Below are 18215 nucleotides of genomic sequence, written 5' to 3'. Positions count from 1 at the left end.
TTCAGAACGTCACTCTGCCTTTGCGCTGGTGGTGGTAGACGAGCTTTGTAGATGAATGAATGCTTTCAGCGAATTGTCGACCATTTGCCATTGTTCAATAGGCTGGTGTGAGTGTCGATCGAACATCCTAGTCCTGCATATATATCATCACCAGAATGAGTGTGCGCGTTGTTGCCAGGATCCGGCCTCTACTAAAAGCAGAAATCGAGCGCGATGTCATTGTGGAAGCGGTAGCCGGCGAGGCAGAGGAGAAAAGGAGTATTGTCAGGATACCGAATCCGAAGAAGGAGAGCGAGGCCTATTCGTTCCAGTTCAGCAGTGTATATGACCAGGAAGCGACACAGGCGCAACTTTTCGACAATGAGGTCTCACCCACAGTCAAGCACTTGTTCAAGGGCTTCGATGTCACTCTCTTCGCATATGGAGTCACGGGAACTGGAAAGACATATACCATGCGTGGTGGGAAGTCTTTGGCAGAGCGAGGTGTGATTCCGCGCCTACTATCGAGCATTTATCGGCGAGCACGTAAAGTGGAGAAGGATACAGCAGGGGACACGCAGGTGGAGGTGATGATGAGCTACTACGAGATTTACAACGACCGGGTATTCGATCTCTTCGAGCCGCCGGAGAAGCGAACGGCCGCTGGACTGCCCATCCGGGATGTGGGCAACGGGAAAACGCAGGTCGTAGGCTTGACCGACAGGCCGTGCACGTCTCTGAAAGAGTTCGAGGAGCTGTACGATGAGGCCAACGTCAACAGGTCTACCTCGGCCACTAAGCTAAATGCGCATTCTTCGCGGTCGCATGCCATACTATGCGTCAAGGTTACTCAAATTACAGGCGACGAAACACGAATAAGCACTGCATCGGCAATTGACCTTGCTGGCTCCGAGGACAACAGACGGACAGACAACATGGGTTACCGTATGGTCGAGAGTGCGAGTATCAACAAGTCGCTCTTCGTTCTGGCACAATGCGTCGAAGCTATCAGCAAGAAGCAAGCTCGGATACCGTATCGCGAGAGCAAGATGACACGAATATTGTCACTGGGCCAAAACAATGGTTATACTGTCATGATTCTCAACCTGGCACCTGTGCGAAGCTACCACCTGGACACTTTGAGCAGCCTCAACTTTGCGAATCGGACGAAGAAGATTGAAGTCAACGAGATCGAGAATCAACCTATCTATCGTGAGGCGGCTAGCAAGAATAAACTAGATGGTGAGAAGCATGCGTCACAGGACATGCCTTCGTTACATAGACAACCGCTACGACCGAAGATACTGTCTCATAACAGCCATCTCAAGGACGTCACGACTAACGGGCCCAAGCCAACCAAGCAGTTTGCGGTGTACTCCGACAAGCCGAAGCAAGCTGCCAGGCCAGCCCCACAGGCAAACATCAGCCAAGCACGGTCTACTGCAATACCACACAAGTCACCTAAGCGGACAAGTAGCGAGGCAGTGCCAACGCTTGGCAGACCCAGCAAGATGCTGCGCATGAATGATGCCATGAGGTTGGCGAAGGCTGTCGAGCCAGGTCTGAGCAAAGGTACTATAGAGGCCATGATTGAGCGAAAAGTCATGGAAGCTCTGGAACAACGTGCCGATCAAACCACCGTCTGCAATGGCGACCCGATCTCAGGAGAAGTCCAGAGGCGACTGAATGCTCTGGAGAAGCGTGTGGAAGGCAAAGAAACCGAGCGAGCAGAGGGATTGCAGTATCTGCTCATGGCAAAGCAGCATCAGGTCCGTGGCGAGGAAGCCAGTGCGCTCAAGATGTATCAGCTTGCTTTACCGCACTTTCCAGGCAACGAGAAGCTCGTGCGAAAGATGTCAGCGCTGCAGGATCGCATCTCGGCGAAGAAAGCTGAGAAGCGTACTTCAGTGGCAGGTGGCGTAGCACTGCCAGTCGTAGCCTCACTCAACGACGATGAGCCTGCCAACCAACCAGCACCTCGACGGAGGCACAACGCGGACGAGGATGACAGCTATCACGAGGCTCACGACACCGCACCAACCTATGATGAAGACGACGAATTCATGTACCGCCCTCGGACCAAGATCCGTCAACGTCCACAGACTAATAAGCGTGCCACGACTGCTCCTCTCCTCGACACCAGCGCAAAACACTCCCCACCACCCGAAGACGACGATGGTCAAGTCTCAAACTCAGAAGACGAGCTGGCAACAGCTCTCGTTGCACAGACTCCACGGACAAAACACATTTTACACATCATCAACACGAAAGATGTCAGTCAGATCAAGCTGCTGAAGGGCGTCGGGGCCAAGAAAGCAGAAGCGATTGTGAATTGTCTCTGTGATCTAGATGATGATGCGGGTGTGACTAGTCTTTCCGAGCTCGGGAAGATGAGAGGTGTGGGTGTGAAAACGGTGGAGAATATGCGGCTAGGGCTGGATAGGATGGTTGTGTGATTACTGGTTTTCAGCATCAAGTGCGATCGCACAAAATATTCTTTGCTCATTAGCAAGGTGTTCTGGGATGGATCTTGCATAGCGTAGCGCTCTTTCGTATTTTACTGTTCTCGACTGTATATGCCAGCTTGCAAAGAGATGTGGAAGTCACTGCTGCCTTCACGTGAACGTGGTCTCGGCTTCGCGTTTGTCTGATACCTTCTATGAGCGCAGATCGATAAGATTCTTGCCAGTCTCGTTTGACACAATACTTCCATCACAAGGCAAGGTGTCATGGACGAGATGTCCACGTACTCGGGCCTGGCCTTCTGCCTCGACGGCGATCCGAGGATCTACAGCGCGAGCCGCAAGATCGCTCGCGTACCACTTTCCGACAGCATCATCGAGCCTTAGATCTCAGGGTGCTCCATTTCTGGCCATCAAGCGCTCGAGGACTTCCTTGGCTTTCTCCGGCTCCACAGTGCCCTCATCACCCGTGCGCACCATCTGGCCAACGAACCACATGATCTTGCCTTTCTGGCCCTTCTCACGAACAGCTTTCACCATGTCAGGACTTGCGTCCACGATTGATTGTGCGAGCTCTTCATAGCCCCTTTGGGTCAATGGTCGCAGACGTAGGTTGCCAGCGTCGACTAGCTGTTCGATCGTTGGCACTGGCTCGGAGCATGGCTCCTGTTCGAAAACTTCGGTGAGAAGTTGCTTGGCCACTCGCATAGTGATCTCTTTGCCCTGTAGCAAGACAATGATGTCGGACATCTTCTTGGGTGTGACACGAACATCGTCCCAACTACGTTCCTGCGTCGTCAAGAGACCACCAAGTTCATGTAGAATCCAGTTGCCAACCATTTTTCCAACCTTCCGCTTGTTCGCAGCCACATCTGAATCCGAAGCCTCATCATCACTCGATAGCACGTGTTCTACTGCAGTCTCGAAGAAGTCCACACGATCGCCTTCGTCAACGTCGATCATCGTCTTGGCGTCCTTCAAGCTGAGACCATATATCTCCTGCAACTCGACCTCCATTGCATCTGGTAGGGTGGGCAGTGTTTGAGTGAGATGCTGAACAAGGTCTCTGCCGATAACCAAAGGAGGCAGATCAGCATCAGGCATGTATCTGTAGTCTACCTCGCCCTCTTTGCCACGTAAGCGGGTCGTCTCCGTGGCACCCAGAGTCCAGCCGCGGGTCTCGCCTTCAATCACGTCACCGGCTTCCAGGACACTGATCTGACGGTCGCGCTCCGCCACAATAGCGTCTTCGACAGCCTTGAACGAGGATAGGTTCTTGATCTCTGTACGTTGGCCAAGACCACTCACACCACTATAACTCGCACCCGTCCCGTCCGTACCTCTCTGCCGCACGGAGACGTTCACATCTGCTCGCAATCCTCCCAATTCCATGCCAGTAACGCACGCATCCACAGACCTGAGAACGGCTTGTATTTTGCGCACAACAGCTGCAGCCGTTTGGGGACTGTGAATATGCGGCAATGTTATGATCTCGATGAGTGGCATGCCTGCCCGATTCAGATCGATATGATAAGCGGAGCTCCCGACATTCGTTGTCTTTGCTGTATCCTGCTCCATCTGGATCTGCTTGATGCCAATGACTAGACTGTCTGCACCATTCAGATCTCCAGCAGGCACGCCATCGGAAGCACGTAGAGTTAGAGAGCCGTCCTTAGCAAAAGCTTTGTAGTACTGCGTGATTTGATATCCATTCGGCTGATCCCAATGAAAGTAATGCTTTCGGTCCCAGCCGCTCTTGTGCTGAACATCACAGCCTAGCGCGATGGCTGCTCGTACAGCTGGAAGCAGAGTCGCGACCTGGAATTGAGGCTGTGTTCCTGGCATGGCAGCATCGAACAGTGCCACTCTACTATTCGGAGTGGTCGCATGTTGCTGATCGTAAGGCTCCGCGGATGCAGAGGAGAATAATTTACAGGCAGTGTTCAGCTCAGCATGTATCTCGATACCCACAGTGAGCTCCCATTTCTCTAGTCTCGGGTCTGTCCTTTGCCTTTTGTTGGATATATTGTCGCCATTGATCCTAGCCTCTGCCTTCTTCCGTTTCGCTTCATCCTTCAGGTGTTTGCGAAGCGGTATAGCTTCTTGCTGGAGTGATCGTCGTCCGGTGGTGATCTTGCGAGACTGGAGCCATTTCGAGACTATGCAAGCGCGAGGTACACGAGTGAGAGCACTGTGTGGATGCCCAAGTGCGCGTGCAAGATGCAATGGCGCATTGCATAGTGTCGATGGCTGCATGCTATAAATACAGCACCTGGAAGAGCTTCACCTCACTGCAGCAAGATGAGAGACGCGAAGTTCAGCCACAGTGGCGTGGGCACCCTGATCCGATCCGAACTTGCTTCCCTCAACTTCACTCTCTCTCTCTCTCTCTTTGCGCGTTTCGTGTCTTGTCCGCTGTGACTGCATTGAGCTTCAATATAGGCTGCCAAGGTCCGTGTTACAGCAGATTACTCACGCATGATCGAGTGTGGAATCTAAAGATGGCCCCGAAACCAGAAGGAACAGGAAAGAGACCTATGACTTATTTGTCTCTGGTAGAGGCATGCGATGAGTGCGTCACATTTCTGGCCACCTTCGAGCCATTCAGCATACTGAACGAGGTCAACCAGCTTTCCACACGACCCGTCTGCTGTTCACCAATATTACAGACTCTATCTACCTTATGACACCCAGCCTCATGGTTATATGCTACCGGAGGTCGTGGCAAAGATGCCTTGGACCTCAGACTTCATGGTGAAACACGACTGTGAGCGTTATGTGAGTGTGCTAGATCACTCGCATGGCAAGGATACAGCGGCCGCCGTCAACTCTGCATTCGGTAAGGTAGTGGACACTTGTATTGAAAACGATCTCTTCCATCTACTCTGTGCTCGACATAGCGAACCATTCGCCATCATCGGAGCCACTTATGATCAGCCAGTGTATGTTGAGCGGTTCGCCGCTGCACTTTTTGGCATCATACAACGAGGCGCGCACATGATAGCGTATACTCATCATGCAGATGTTGAGATGCGAATATGGGTAGGGCGCCGCTCACCGCATATATATACCTATCCCGGCATGCTCGACAGCACAGTTGCTGGTGGTATTAAGCTAGGCTCTCCACCAATACAAACCATCGTCGAGGAGTCGAACGAGGAAGCTTCGCTATCAGAGGACTTCGTACGCCAAAATGTGCGATCGAGAGGTGCGATAAGCCAGATCTCTCTTACAGGACGAGGCTTTCCTGGTGAGCAAGGACTTGTTGTCCCGGACTATATCTACCTCTACGACATCGAGCTGCCACCGGACATGATACCGAGGCCTCATGACGAGGAAGTAGGCCAGTTTCACTGCATGACTGTGCCAGAAGTACAAGCTGCGCTGCTTAACGACGAATTCAAGCCTGACTCGGCTTCCGTGATGATCGATTTCTTGATGCGGCATAGTATCATTACGCCTGAGAACGAGCCTGACTTCGTCGAGATCACTATGCGATTACACCGATCGCTACCATTCAGGATACGATCGCATCAGGGCATGATCCTTAGTACCACGTCTGATACACGGACGTAAAGCGGGCGTGCGGCATTTCAATATATCGTTCACCACGCTGGCAGCATTTTATAGCCGTTAGGACTGCTCGTTGGGTGTCGATATGGAAGGCAATTTCGGTTGAGTACATGACAGGATATGCATCTAGCATGATCCTGACCGCCAATTCACAATGCTAGCTTCCATTGTATCTCGACCCGTTGATCGACCGATCGAGTCCAGTTCTGGCACCTGGCCAACCATTTTCTTTGCATCGTTACGCGATACTGGTGCGACCGAACCTCAAAAGCATAATCCATCCGTGGTGCGTGGCGCGAGAGCTCAATTGCATCATGAGCAGTTGGCAACAATGGACGTTGTCGACTGGGACGAAGTGGACGTCTTAGCAATGTTCACTAGTGGCCTCTTGGGCGGGGCGAGCTCTTAATCTTACCTCTGGCCTGCATGTACATGATACATAGCCCAAGTATCGCGAGAAATGTAGCCAAGAGACCAAATGCCAGCGTCAGACGATTATCGACTTGCATGCTCTCAATGCTTGTGTTGTCGATCTGTTTGGAGGTCGATCCGCTGCAAGATGAATACTCGGTGCAAGACGGATGTCCAATGCAACAAAATATCCCTCTTCGAATTGGTGTCTGCGATTCTAGGGAATAAGGAAAAGCCTTGGCTTGAGAGCAGAAACAAAAGCGAACACCGTAGTGAGAAGAATCGAAACATAGATGTACATGTGAACGTGATTTCAGTATGCCAATGCGAACTGCAGATGGAAGGCGATTGGGTATGCAGCAACTTTGGATTTGTGCCTTTCCACAGCCACAACCCACACGTACACGCGAGCCGAAACCGAGTGTGTTCATTGCGATGGATTGATTCGTTTCCCCACAGGCTGCAGGATTTCCACGCCGTAATACCATGCATGCAGATCGACACGGGGCCCGGATATTCCACAGGCTGAAGAATATGGTCCTCTACCGGCACAAAGTACGATGGAGGTTGATAGTTGCGGCCTCGACGTGATAATGAGCGCATTATGCTAGGAGCCCGGGGACAGTCTGCGCAAAGCCTTGCCGTGTCCTCGGCACCGTGCAATGTTGACAGGCATCAAGCCATGTGTACAATCAAAAGGGCTGTCAAGTAATTATCGGGTGCGTGCTTGTGGGACCCTTCAGTGCTTGGTGGCTTCGGCTCGAGATACTGCGTGCACAATGGTTGTCGGTGGCTTACTCCTCAGGAGAGTGGTCGCGTGAACGAGGCTTGCCCACGATCGTACCCGTGATAACAGGCGAGTCTATGGTACAATGCTCAGCCGTCTCTGCCACGAGATATCGTCGTCCCGCTCAATGGATCCGCACTAGCACCCTGACCACCAGCCGTTGCTGCTGCATGCTTTCGCGCTTGAACGAGGGTCCGCTCCCTCTTCTCCTCCAACCTCATGGCGCGCTCCTTGTTGCGTCTTGCCCTGCCGTCGATCCTGCCCACTTCATGTACTCCACCAGGAAGCACACCTTCGGGCAGCTTCTGTCCCTTAATCCCCAACGCCACACCCTTACCGCTAACCTTCCTCTTGCCAGCGCTGGATTGCAGGTTCGCTGTCTGGCCAACGCCAACCTCTGCACCAAGCCCAGGATCAAGACCCATAGCCTTAAGCTTCCTAATGGCTTCTGCATCACCCTGCGCGGCCTCCCGTCTAAGTGACCGACGCTGCAATTTCTGCACCCGCTCTTTCTTGTAGTTCGCCAGCCTTTCCTCCGGTGTAGGTATAGGCGCCCGTTGCTCGCGAGGAATACCATAAGGAGTCATGAGCTCGCCAACAACATGGTGAACGGCTTTGCTGGCTCGTAGGCGATGGAGCGAGACTACATCGCCAATGACGAGTGAGGAGTTCGGGTCGTGTACGAGATGGTCTGTATGATCGGCGAAGTACTGCTCAGGCATTAGTCATCGCCGTATTGTCGTCTCAAAGATTGTCTCCTCACCTTTCGAATCCTTGGTTCCCATCTCTGCCCTGCCACGCGAACCTTTACTGTTTTCTCCATCTTGCCAGCGCTGACAACGATGCCCACAATCTTCTTGTGCGGCTGCGTTCGCGACCTTGCCCAGAGCTCCTCCTCGGGTAGGTAGTCCGCTGTAGTGTGCTGAAGATGCTGTTCCGGTACAGGGTGTGGTAAGGGAGCTTTCAGGAGACGGTCCGTCCTCGACAATGTCTGAACACGACCTGTGGCAGGATCCTTTCGACCCGAGGCAGAGAGTCGAGGATCGCCATGTTGTGCTTGTGATGTTGTCGCAGCTGAGCCAGATGGCAGTGTAGGCGTTGAGACGACGGCGTCAATGGCTGATGGTAGTTCGGCAGCTTGTGTAGCCAAGCATCGTCGACAGATCCACGACGATCGCTGTGATGAGGCCGATGAGGCCAATCTCAATGGCAGACTCAGACTACGACGGCTCATGTTGGCTTTGGAGGATGATAGTGTTGTCGTGTGATAGACAGCTCAAGATTTCCCCGTTCTAGAGCTTTATCACGTGTCGCGGAAGTGCTTGACTCGCGCCGCAAAGCGCACAGTCCGCCCGCTCGAATATAAGAGTCTCTCGCGTGTCGCTCCTCACTTGGATTCCCTCACATCTGTAAGCATAGTCTAAAGTACCCATATGGTTTGGGTACACATTTGCTGACTGTCATCGCAGAAGTGCACGGGCATTACGCATATCAGTGAGGATTCGTCCGAGATTGGTATGTACCTTATCGTCGTATCCTTCCATTCACGCACCTGCTAATGTTTACCAGCGTTTTTGCTAGTTGAAAACTATCAACTGACTGCTCCTGTTGGACTTCGGTTCGGCAGGGAATATTTGGAATCCCAGCAACATGCTTTTCATCAGACATCGTCGCCTCAGCAGCACGGTCCTGGAGAGGAGTTTGCCCGCAGTAGCATCTATGCTGTACACAACGATCTCAAGCATTCAAGCAGCGCGCAGGTGATGAAGCACTGCGATCACGATGAGTCTGCGACGTGAGCAGCCAACGTCACTACACATGCTGTGAGACTCATAACCTACGAGTCACCCAAGAACATAAGCACTCAATTTTTGCTACCATAAAACACTGCTCCACGATCGCTGCCTGGCCACTGCAAGCATGATGCAAACCAAACACGTTACGCTAAACGCATCCGAGTACCTCGCTGACACTGCACAGCAAGTTCTTGATAGACTATCAGCAACGTTAACAACAACGAGCGCCATGGCTCCCACTAATTCGGACCAGGCACTCGTGGCCAGCAACACGGACGCTTCACAAAAGCAGCCAATGTCGCATGTACGTAAGGTACAACGCCCTCACCTTTGTACCAACCGCCTTGGGTGCGATCTCGACCTCGACACCGTGTCTCCCAAGGCTCGCTACGCCGAATACTGCAACCTGTTCGAAGGCGAATCGCGAATTGAGGATCTTGAATTTCCGCCTCTGGCCGACCACTTTCCGCACCTCGCACAAGAGATCACGGCAGCCTACTTGGCGACACACGCCTTCCGCTTCAAGGTCTACATGAACTATGACGCCGCTGCTGTGTGGTTCTACGACGAGAGCGCCAGCCAGCGCTATGGAGACTGTGGCAAACTCGTCATTACGCCGAAGACTATGGCCAAGCTGCATCGCGCAAATGCGCACAAGAGTGAGTACAGTAAAGTCGTACTCGACATCAGCACGCACTTCCGCTTGCTCGCCAGAATCACCATCGAAGTCCGTGGAAGCAAGGTGAATGTAGGCCCAGTCGTGGACACGTACGTCAACTACATGTTCAAGGGAGATGAAAAGCACAAGGTGATGAACAAGCACGTCTACAACATGGCAAAAGGCTTCGAGGATCCACAAAGCGACGTGACACTAGGCAAGTACGGGCTCGACTTCAAGGATCTTGAACGCATGGTGGACTGCTTCGCGCCTTTGCCGACGGACGAGCAACGGCTGGCAAGGTTCGATCCGTGGTACAATGGGCACTGGTCGCACGAGAACAAGAACGACGAGGGATATCAGGCGCATCTGTTCAAAGAGAGGTGGCCGTAGATTCGCCGGAGCCCGATGACCCTGAGCAGGCTGTGAAGCTGGCAGTCTCACGGCAATCATCCTTGAGGGAAGGCACTGGATTGGTCTTCGTCATCAGCTAGGAGGTACAGGCTACGGTGACGCTATTTCTCACGGGAGCAGTCTAGACAGTGCTTATCTGCTTAGCGTGATAAGTGTGGACACATAGCAGGATATGAAGTACATAGAACATGATCGGTATTGTACCAGTCTACAGTATTGATCACAGGAAACTTTGGCATGCTGTAATGATGTCTGCAACTGCGTCCTACACGAGCGCACTACCCGCACGGACGCTTCGCACTTTCCTAAATCGTCAGAACACTGCTATTTGACTCTCAAGTTTCCAAGAGCGTCATGACTCACACCACAATCAATTCGCACAGGATGACCATCTGTAGCTGCCCTATGTGATGCCTCGCTATGCCGTCTAAGATCAAGCCTGCGGTCCTGGTGACGGAGGAGCAACCCCTGGAGGAGCAGAAATTGCCACAGAACTGGCCTGAGGGCATCACATATTTGACCGATCACACCTACTCCGATGCAGTGACCACAGAGCAGAAGACCGCTTTATCTCGCACACTGTCAGACGATGCTACTTGGATACAAGTCCGCGCCAGCGAGATAGAATCTCCAAGCAAGAACGTTGAGATCAAGGTCATAACCGACGAGAAGCACCCTGCATGTGGCCAGCGAGGGATCTTTGCCGCCCACAGTCTCATCCCAGACAGTTTCATTCTGCTATACCTTGGACATGTTCACACAAATGCACTGTCGGACACAGACTCGAAAAGTGATTACGACCTCAATCTCGATGGCGAACTCGGTCTCAGCGTGGATGGTGTGAACTCCGGCAATGAGTCGCGCCATGCGAACGACTATCGCGGCATATCTGAACGACCCAATGCAGAGTTCCGAGACTGCTACGTTCAAGTCCCGTCTGCGAGACGTGCAGGCGGGATGAAGTGGGAGCGGAGGGTTGCCATCTTTGTGCTCTCTGCTGGTAATGCTGGGAAGAGGAAGGCTGGGATCAAGGCTGGAGAGGAGATCCTGGTCAACTATGGTAAAAGTTATTGGGAGGCAAGGAAGAGGATTGCCTCTTTCCGGCACGATGAAGCGATGTTAAAGATTGCCAGTCTTGCTCTCGAAGGGTGAAGTGCCTGGTGTTGGTACTACTCCAGGGCTTAGGACTCTCTTCTCAAGATCCTGGTACCATATTTACCTGGCACCAGACATCTCAATCCGCGGCCTTCGACTGCCGTATGAGACGTGACGGTCGCCACGGTCTCAGGCGCCTGAGCGGGTTGACCAAAGATTAGCTTCGGACAGGTCTCTACATCGAGATCTGTAGGACAAAAGCTTGCGGCGGAGCCAAGCATTCATGCCTAGCAATGGCCTTTGTCTGGGATGCTCCATTGATACTGGACGACACAAACGCCGGGTCATAGACAGGCTGGCATGGAAATGAGAATGGCGGCGAAGTTCGTAGTGTACTGTAGCTGAACGCGCTCTGGCCACTTCCGGCGTGCCAGATCCTCACTGCTACGGGAGATCCAAGAGCGTTTGTCAATAGGGAGCCACGAAGTAAATAGATGCCAAAGTGTCTGCGGCTTGCACACCCTTCGTCAAGCTCATGCACTGTGACACCGGAGATGCCGAATTAATGCAGCTACCAAAGGACGCATTTCGTGCTTGTCATAGAAGCAATCCACGCCTTCCCACCATATGCGACAGCCCAAAGTCTGGACAGCAGTCATATAGGGAGAGACATGTGTTCCTCACGTGCGACACGGAAAGCTACATCAATAACAACTTTCGTGCTCGCCGGCCTGGCCTGACATGAAGAAACATGGTTCAACCAATGGCAAAGTGTAATGGTTCGGCAGGCAAGGAGAGCTTCCGGCATTCACCAGCGCCACATCCATTCTATGGCGCCAGAAACGTGGATTTGGCCCGCTTAGAGCCACTTTAGAAGACCGAATCGAGCTCGAGCGTCTCGAAACAGAAACACTTCATCCACCTACCGTCGGAAATGGTATTGGAACAGGGATGATACAGGCGTTTGTCCTGCTCTTTGCTACGCATGTGGCTGAAGCTCACCACGGTACCAAGATCTGAGCCGTGTGCGACTGCTCTTTGTGTTCCCACCCTTTCTAGCAAGAGCGCGATAAGGCTTTGATATAGGTAAAGGCACTTAATCAATCTTGCCACCACTACTGCAGTTGTTATCGTAGGTTCGAAGGCTTCTATGACATCCTGACCGTCCTGTTGCTTGCACATATCTCAACCGAATCAATCGCTAAACCGACTCGCTGCAACAATGTCGACATCTGAAAGCAGTTCCACAGCTTCGTCGCCAACAATCGACGCATGCTCGCCTACTCAAGCGACTCCTTCAGCATTTGCATTGAGAGGACCCACGATAAAGAAGACTTCTTCCCAATCACCTTCAATGTCTCCCATACCAGAAGATGCCTCGGTCCACGACGAATTGCGCCAATACTTCGACTTCCCATTCGATCAGACTGCACAGTACGACGTCAATCAGGACATCAAGACCACCCTCACAGATCTACTCAACTGCGAAGCCGTACGACGAGATCATAAGATGCGGCTGTGGGTACAAACAAGACTGCTGGACGCAGAGAGGGAGCTCAAGCGACAAAGGAGGAGGAGGGTCAGTATGCCTACCATTGTACTGAGCCCAAGCGAGGACCAAGAGAGGCGCACCAGTGTTTGACGATCGATGGCGCAGCACATGCTTTTATCGTAGCAATATTAGCGGGTTGGCGCTCTGGAATGATTTGGGAAATCTGCGCTTTGCTTCTCACATGTGGGTTACCATATGGTCGAGCGTACTCATGATTAACGTATAAGGAGATTGGGCTTGCCCCATAATGTAATCGTAACCGACATATCGACAGTATAAAAATTATAGCCATGATTGCCTTCAGATCTGTTCTCCAGCCGCTCTCCTGATGACCTCCGTCGTATAGTCAGGCATACTCAAGAATGGACTATGAGATGCACTGCACCTCTCGATATGATCAAAGTTCGACCCAGGCTGCGAACTCATAGCCTCTTGAGCATAGATGGGAATCGCATTGTCCTTTTCGCAAAGCAGGTACGTGCTCGGAATGTGGTGGCAAGCGGCGTACTTCGCTGGACTCACGAATACAGAAGTTGAGATCGGTTTGATGTGCTTTTTCGCTTCCTCGATCTGCTCGGGAGTGCAGTCGTTGTAGAAGATCTCCGCCACGTTCTCCGGAAATGCAATGCCCTTCCCACGGCTCTTCATGTCGAGCCAGAGGTCCGGACCACGACTTGCTAGGAAGAGTGTTTGGCCTTCGGAGGCTGCGAAGGCGGCAATGAAGACGCAGCGCACAACGCCACCTTTCTTGCCGGTCTTCTCCCTGTCCGCTTTGCTTAGACCTTCGCAAGCGTCGCCACCAGCAATTCCGCCTCTGCTATGCATGACCAATAAAACGTCTTTGCCTTCGTCTGCAGTCTTCTCAATTTGCTGCGCTATATGGTCGATGTCATGCTTCCAGCTGTCAGGGTGTGGCTGGTCACATGTCGATGGTAGATCCAGAGCTATCACTTCGTAGCCAGCTTTCTCAAGGCTACTTGTGATGGTCGTATAGTGTATCGTACCGAAATGCCATGCTCCAGGTACTAGGATGATAGTTGGGGTCGTCGAAGATGACATCCTACAGAAGTTTGGTATTGGAGAGACGGAAGAACGAGTTGAGGTACAGCTCAAAGGATGATCAAATTCCAATGGGTGAGGTGGGTGGTTGAAGTCGTGCGATTGGGAGACTGAGAGGTACTGCGGGGTCACATCCTTCGTCCGTTCGGAGCTGATTTGAACAAGCTCCCTTGGACCCCAAATCGCAATGGCTAGGCATTCAGCTCGTACATTACACCAAGCCTCGTGCTGCTAGATCGATCAATGTCGTAGAAGTGAACAGGTGTCATTAGGCAAGTGCAAAGCCGAGATGCATCTTTAGCGCCTTTTGCTTGACCAATAGCGCCCACTACCAGCCTTGTACTCTTCGCCAGCACGTCGTTCAATGCCATTAGAGTACAGAGCACATCTGCATGCCGCCGCAACCTCTTCAGTAGGATTGCATCCTACGAGATGACTTGCGAACAGCGTCGTTACCTTGGTCAACCCGTGGTGCTCAATCATCGTCCTCGTCGCTCGTGGCCTCATGGTTCCCTTTCATCATATACTTGTCAAGCTTGTTCTCGGGCACGTGTTTTGCATCGACGGTATTGTCTTCGTCTTGATCCGAGTCCTGTTCCTGTTTCGCAGTGCTCGGCTTGCCGGAGTTGCCAGAGTCAGGTCGTGGAACGTTCTCGCCTTTGGAGATGAGTACTGTCTCTATCTGCGGAAGCAAGGCTAGGAGACTATGGTATTGATCGAGAGAAAGAGAGATGCCCTGTAAAAAGTGTGAGCAGTGATTCATTGACTTGACGTACGGTCGTGACCCCATAGCTCGATTGCTTCCGAAGAGTGTACCTTCTTGCCAGGCAAATCCTTCCCATCTTTCTCGTAGTACTCTCGAATGTTGACCATCGTGGCTCCCTTGAAGGTTGATATTCCGAGACGTCTTCTGCTGGATATCTTCAAGGTACGCGTTAGTCCTTTTCAGTAGCATCGGTTCGAGGGACCCGCCTCCCAGTACACGTTGCCATCATCGTCGACTTGCTGCTCCATGCTGGCTGGTGTTTTCTTGTTCGTTGCTTTCGCCTTCTTGCCCTTTGGTGCGTCGTCTACGAAACCTCCATCGGACTCGTACTCCTCCTGTGTTCGTTTCGGCATGGTCTATGATATGAAATCTGAGATCGTGGTAGTGTCTGGAGAATGCTATAGCAGGAGTAGCAGGAGAGGAATGAATGTCTGTTCAGATAGTAGATCACAACACGGGTGTAGAGTGAAGTGATGTCGGACGTGGTTCAGATCATTGATCAACGCGTCTCGTTTCAGGCAAACGCGCCTGTGACGTCAGGCCAATTGAGATTGAAACAGTGTGTGGTCGCTGAGGTTCTGTCCGTCCCATCTACAAAGTAATTATGAGTAGAGCATGAGCAGTAAATCATCAATATAATGCGACGCAATGCGATGGTGGGGACAATAGGACCATGATATTGCTGACGGAGCAATGTCCGAACAAATTGCCTTCCATTGACGGCGGGGCTTGTTAGGTAGTTGCTCGCGAAGAGCAGTAGTGCACGACAATGCGTGACTTGACTGCCTTCCCTTTACCAGATGAGCAACATTTTTATATCGTTTGGTACGTCTATGTGAGCGAGCATGGCGCAAAAGGTAGCCCTGATCACGGCAGGAACAGCAGGACTTGGGGCCCAAATTGCTCGCGTGCTAGCACCCGATTTCCGTCTGGTCAGCAACCACAATTATGTCCGATGCATTGCTGGCTGCTAATCATCATCCCATTAGGCTATCAACTACGCGAACAACCAAGCTCGAGCTCAGGCATTAGTTGACGAGCTAGACAAAGTCCCGAGTACCACCAGCTCAGGACATTCGCCACGCTTCGAGCTCATCCGAGCAGATGTTGGAGATCGAAGTGCGGTCCAGCAGCTTATCAAGGACACTGTCAGTAAGTTCGGTCGACTCGATGTCATCGTATCGAATGCTGGCTGGACTCGCGTAACCAACTTCAATGATCTGGACGAAGCCATGGAGGACGCTGATTGGGACAAATGCGTGAGTCAAGCAACAGATTGACACTTCTTGGGAGCCACCGGCAGAACCTGACTGCCGATTCCAGTTCTTATACAATGTCAAGTCCCACTTATGGCTCATGCACGCAGCTAAACCGCATCTAGAGGAGACTGAGGGCGCCTTCATCACAACAGCAAGTGTCGCAGGGGTCAAGCCATCGGGCAGCTCATTGGCGTACTCTGTCTCGAAAGCCGCAACAATCCATTTAACGAAAGGCCTGGCGACAATATGCTCGCCCAAGATTCGAGTCAACAGTGTTAGTCCCGGCTTACTGCTAACTGATTGGGGACTCAGCTTTGGGCCCGAGAAGATTGAGAAAGCGACTGCAGCCACGAAGCTGAAACGACTGGCTACTGTCGAGGCAAGCCTTCAAAGTTTTCCTTTTTGGCAGGTGATGCTGACCATTACTACAGGATGTCGCGGATCAAGTGCGGGTACTGGCGACGACTAAGTCGATGACGGGCCAGAATCTATGTATTGACAGCGGTACCTCTCTATAAATGAGGCCACTATTATGTGCTACAACGTCCATTTCTTCGTCACTCATCTTCGAATCTTCTGACAGACAAGCCTTTCTTCTGCAGTTCCTCCTTGACTTGCTTCACGGTCCACTCGCCACGATGGAACATGCCTGCTCCTAACGCGGCATCCACATTCGTCTGCTCAAAGACTTCGGCAAAGTGATCTGCATTACCAGCGCCACTTGACGCGATTACCGGGATCTTGACGGCAGCCTTCACGGACCTGATGAGCTCAAGATCGAAGCCGGAGTTGGTGCCGTCCTTGTCGATGCAGTTTAGCAGGATCTCGCCAGCACCCATCGCTTCCACTGCTTGGACAAGCTGCACCACGTCTAAATCGCGTGTCTCTCGACCACCTTTGATTGTGCAAGCATACCAGCAGTGATTCTCTCCCTGCGGCCCGGTGTATGATGTCTGTACAGTGTGGTGGCTGGTGGCGTTTGGACCAGAAACATACACGCGCTTCGGGTCGACAGAGACAACCACTGCTTGCGCACCATAGGCTTCGCTGATCGTCTCGATAGCCGTCCTGCCGGATAGCTTCCGCCCGTCAGCATAATACTGCTCTGCCGCCGTCACTGCATCCGAGCCTATGGATACTTTGTCTGCACCAGACTTGAAGTATAAAGTCGCGACCTCTAGTGCAGGTGCCGTTCGGCCCGTCTGGGGATCAACGGTATCTCGTATGCCGCCACCGATGGTCAGTGGCACGAAAGTTGTTGCTGCTGTTTGTCGTAATACCTCGAGCATTGGCATGTCCTTAAGTGGCGTATCACGGAACGAGGTGATGTTGAGGAAGGTCACTTCATCAGCACCCTGCTCGTAGTACTCCTGTGCTTTCGATACGGGCTTGCCTAGGTTGCGAACAGCATTACCCTCCTTCTCCCGAACATCGTACTGATCGCCTTTAGTTACGACCAAGTCACCTTGGTCATTAGCCCGAACATCCAGGCAGGCGATGATTCGTCGTGTCAGACCTTCCTTTGAAGCTGATGGGTTGATGGTCTGCGGTAGAATTTCGCTTCTGTTGCCGTCAAGGAACGCTTTTAGCACTCGCAGACCTGCCGCACCACTCTTCTCGGGATGGAACTGAGTGGCTAGGACGTTGTCGCGCGCGATGGCACCAACGAACTCCTCGCTTCCATATTGTGCGGTCGCCACACGCCATCCATCCGCCTCTAGCTTGCCCGGCGTGTATGGTGCTGCGTAAGAGTGTACGTAATAGTACTTGCTGTCGGGACGAAGGCCGTAGATGCTCTGTCCCTCCGCCGCATCGCCGCTTGAGGTGATATGAGAGGTGTTAGCAGAATTCCAGCCAATATGTGGCACACTTTTCTCGTCGTTGCGGAAGCGTCGCAGACGATCGTTAACAACGCCAAGGCCGGGTACAGATGGGCTTTCGTCAGAGCCGGCGAAGAGAGCTTGTATCCCGACACAGATTCCCATGAACGGTTTCCCAGAGTTGATGTGTTGTCTGACTGGTTCTGCGTAGCCAGCATTTGCAAATTGTGTAAGACAATGGCCAAAGTGGCCAACGCCGGGGAGTATGAGCTTCTATGACATGTCGTGATACTGTCAGCCATCAGTTCCCTTGTTCTGAAGATTGCAACAGTCATCGACATACCTCAGCTTTCTGGACATCCTCGGGCGATTTCACCCATTCGACTTCCCAGCCCAGCTTCTCGATGGCATTGACAAGCGAGCGAACGTTTCCCGCCGCATAATCGAGTAAATGTACAGTCCGACCGCCTGGAGCAAGAACAAGCGCTACATTCTCCGCCGCGCGCTCGATACGTTCGAGCGTGTCTTGCATCCTGGTTGAGTGTGTTTTGTCCAGTCACAACGACGGCGACGAATAAATTGTC

At 52.3% G+C, this 18215-nt stretch overlaps 9 protein-coding genes across 9 annotated transcripts; 4 read left to right on the top strand and 5 right to left on the bottom strand.

Moving 5' to 3' along the window:
* Positions 1-155: 155 nt before the first annotated feature.
* Positions 156-2435, top strand: LTS14_003488 (uncharacterized protein; the record flags this gene model as incomplete). The annotated part of the gene is made up of 1 exon (XM_064836192.1): positions 156-2435. One exon carries the CDS (start codon positions 156-158, stop codon positions 2433-2435), a length of 2280 nt encoding a protein of 759 aa, XP_064696401.1.
* Positions 2436-2831: 396 nt separating this feature from the next.
* Positions 2832-4697, bottom strand: LTS14_003487 (uncharacterized protein; the record flags this gene model as incomplete). The annotated part of the gene is made up of 1 exon (XM_064836191.1): positions 2832-4697. The coding sequence occupies one exon, from the start codon at positions 4695-4697 to the stop codon at positions 2832-2834; it is 1866 nt and encodes a 621-aa protein (XP_064696400.1).
* Positions 4698-7301: 2604 nt separating this feature from the next.
* Positions 7302-8446, bottom strand: LTS14_003486 (uncharacterized protein; the record flags this gene model as incomplete). Its single annotated transcript, XM_064836190.1, has 2 exons — positions 7302-7922; positions 7976-8446. The coding sequence occupies 2 exons, from the start codon at positions 8444-8446 to the stop codon at positions 7302-7304; spliced, it is 1092 nt and encodes a 363-aa protein (XP_064696399.1).
* Positions 8447-9237: 791 nt separating this feature from the next.
* Positions 9238-10059, top strand: LTS14_003485 (uncharacterized protein; the record flags this gene model as incomplete). The annotated part of the gene is made up of 1 exon (XM_064836189.1): positions 9238-10059. One exon carries the CDS (start codon positions 9238-9240, stop codon positions 10057-10059), a length of 822 nt encoding a protein of 273 aa, XP_064696398.1.
* Positions 10060-10500: 441 nt separating this feature from the next.
* On the top strand, positions 10501-11232 carry LTS14_003484 (uncharacterized protein; the record flags this gene model as incomplete). The annotated part of the gene is made up of 1 exon (XM_064836188.1): positions 10501-11232. One exon carries the CDS (start codon positions 10501-10503, stop codon positions 11230-11232), a length of 732 nt encoding a protein of 243 aa, XP_064696397.1.
* Positions 11233-13027: 1795 nt separating this feature from the next.
* Positions 13028-13742, bottom strand: LTS14_003483 (uncharacterized protein; the record flags this gene model as incomplete). The annotated part of the gene is made up of 2 exons (XM_064836187.1): positions 13028-13700; positions 13732-13742. The coding sequence occupies 2 exons, from the start codon at positions 13740-13742 to the stop codon at positions 13028-13030; spliced, it is 684 nt and encodes a 227-aa protein (XP_064696396.1).
* Positions 13743-14261: 519 nt separating this feature from the next.
* On the bottom strand, positions 14262-14659 carry LTS14_003482 (uncharacterized protein; the record flags this gene model as incomplete). The annotated part of the gene is made up of 2 exons (XM_064836186.1): positions 14262-14522; positions 14603-14659. 2 exons carry the CDS (start codon positions 14657-14659, stop codon positions 14262-14264), a joined length of 318 nt encoding a protein of 105 aa, XP_064696395.1.
* A 738-nt stretch (positions 14660-15397) lies between these two features.
* On the top strand, positions 15398-16280 carry LTS14_003481 (uncharacterized protein; the record flags this gene model as incomplete). The annotated part of the gene is made up of 3 exons (XM_064836185.1): positions 15398-15484; positions 15542-15811; positions 15876-16280. The coding sequence occupies 3 exons, from the start codon at positions 15398-15400 to the stop codon at positions 16278-16280; spliced, it is 762 nt and encodes a 253-aa protein (XP_064696394.1).
* An 88-nt stretch (positions 16281-16368) lies between these two features.
* Positions 16369-18163, bottom strand: HIS7 (Histidine biosynthesis bifunctional protein hisB; the record flags this gene model as incomplete). Its single annotated transcript, XM_064836184.1, has 2 exons — positions 16369-17904; positions 17975-18163. The coding sequence occupies 2 exons, from the start codon at positions 18161-18163 to the stop codon at positions 16369-16371; spliced, it is 1725 nt and encodes a 574-aa protein (XP_064696393.1).
* Between the last annotated feature and the right edge of the window lie 52 nt (positions 18164-18215).

Source organism: Recurvomyces mirabilis (genome assembly GCF_035927965.1).
Source record: "Recurvomyces mirabilis strain CCFEE 5264 chromosome Unknown scaffold_7, whole genome shotgun sequence".
In the NCBI taxonomy this organism is placed as follows: Eukaryota; Fungi; Ascomycota; class Dothideomycetes; order Mycosphaerellales; family Teratosphaeriaceae; genus Recurvomyces; species Recurvomyces mirabilis.
Note: the sequence above shows the minus strand (reverse complement) of the source record. Positions and strands in the feature narration are given on the sequence as shown.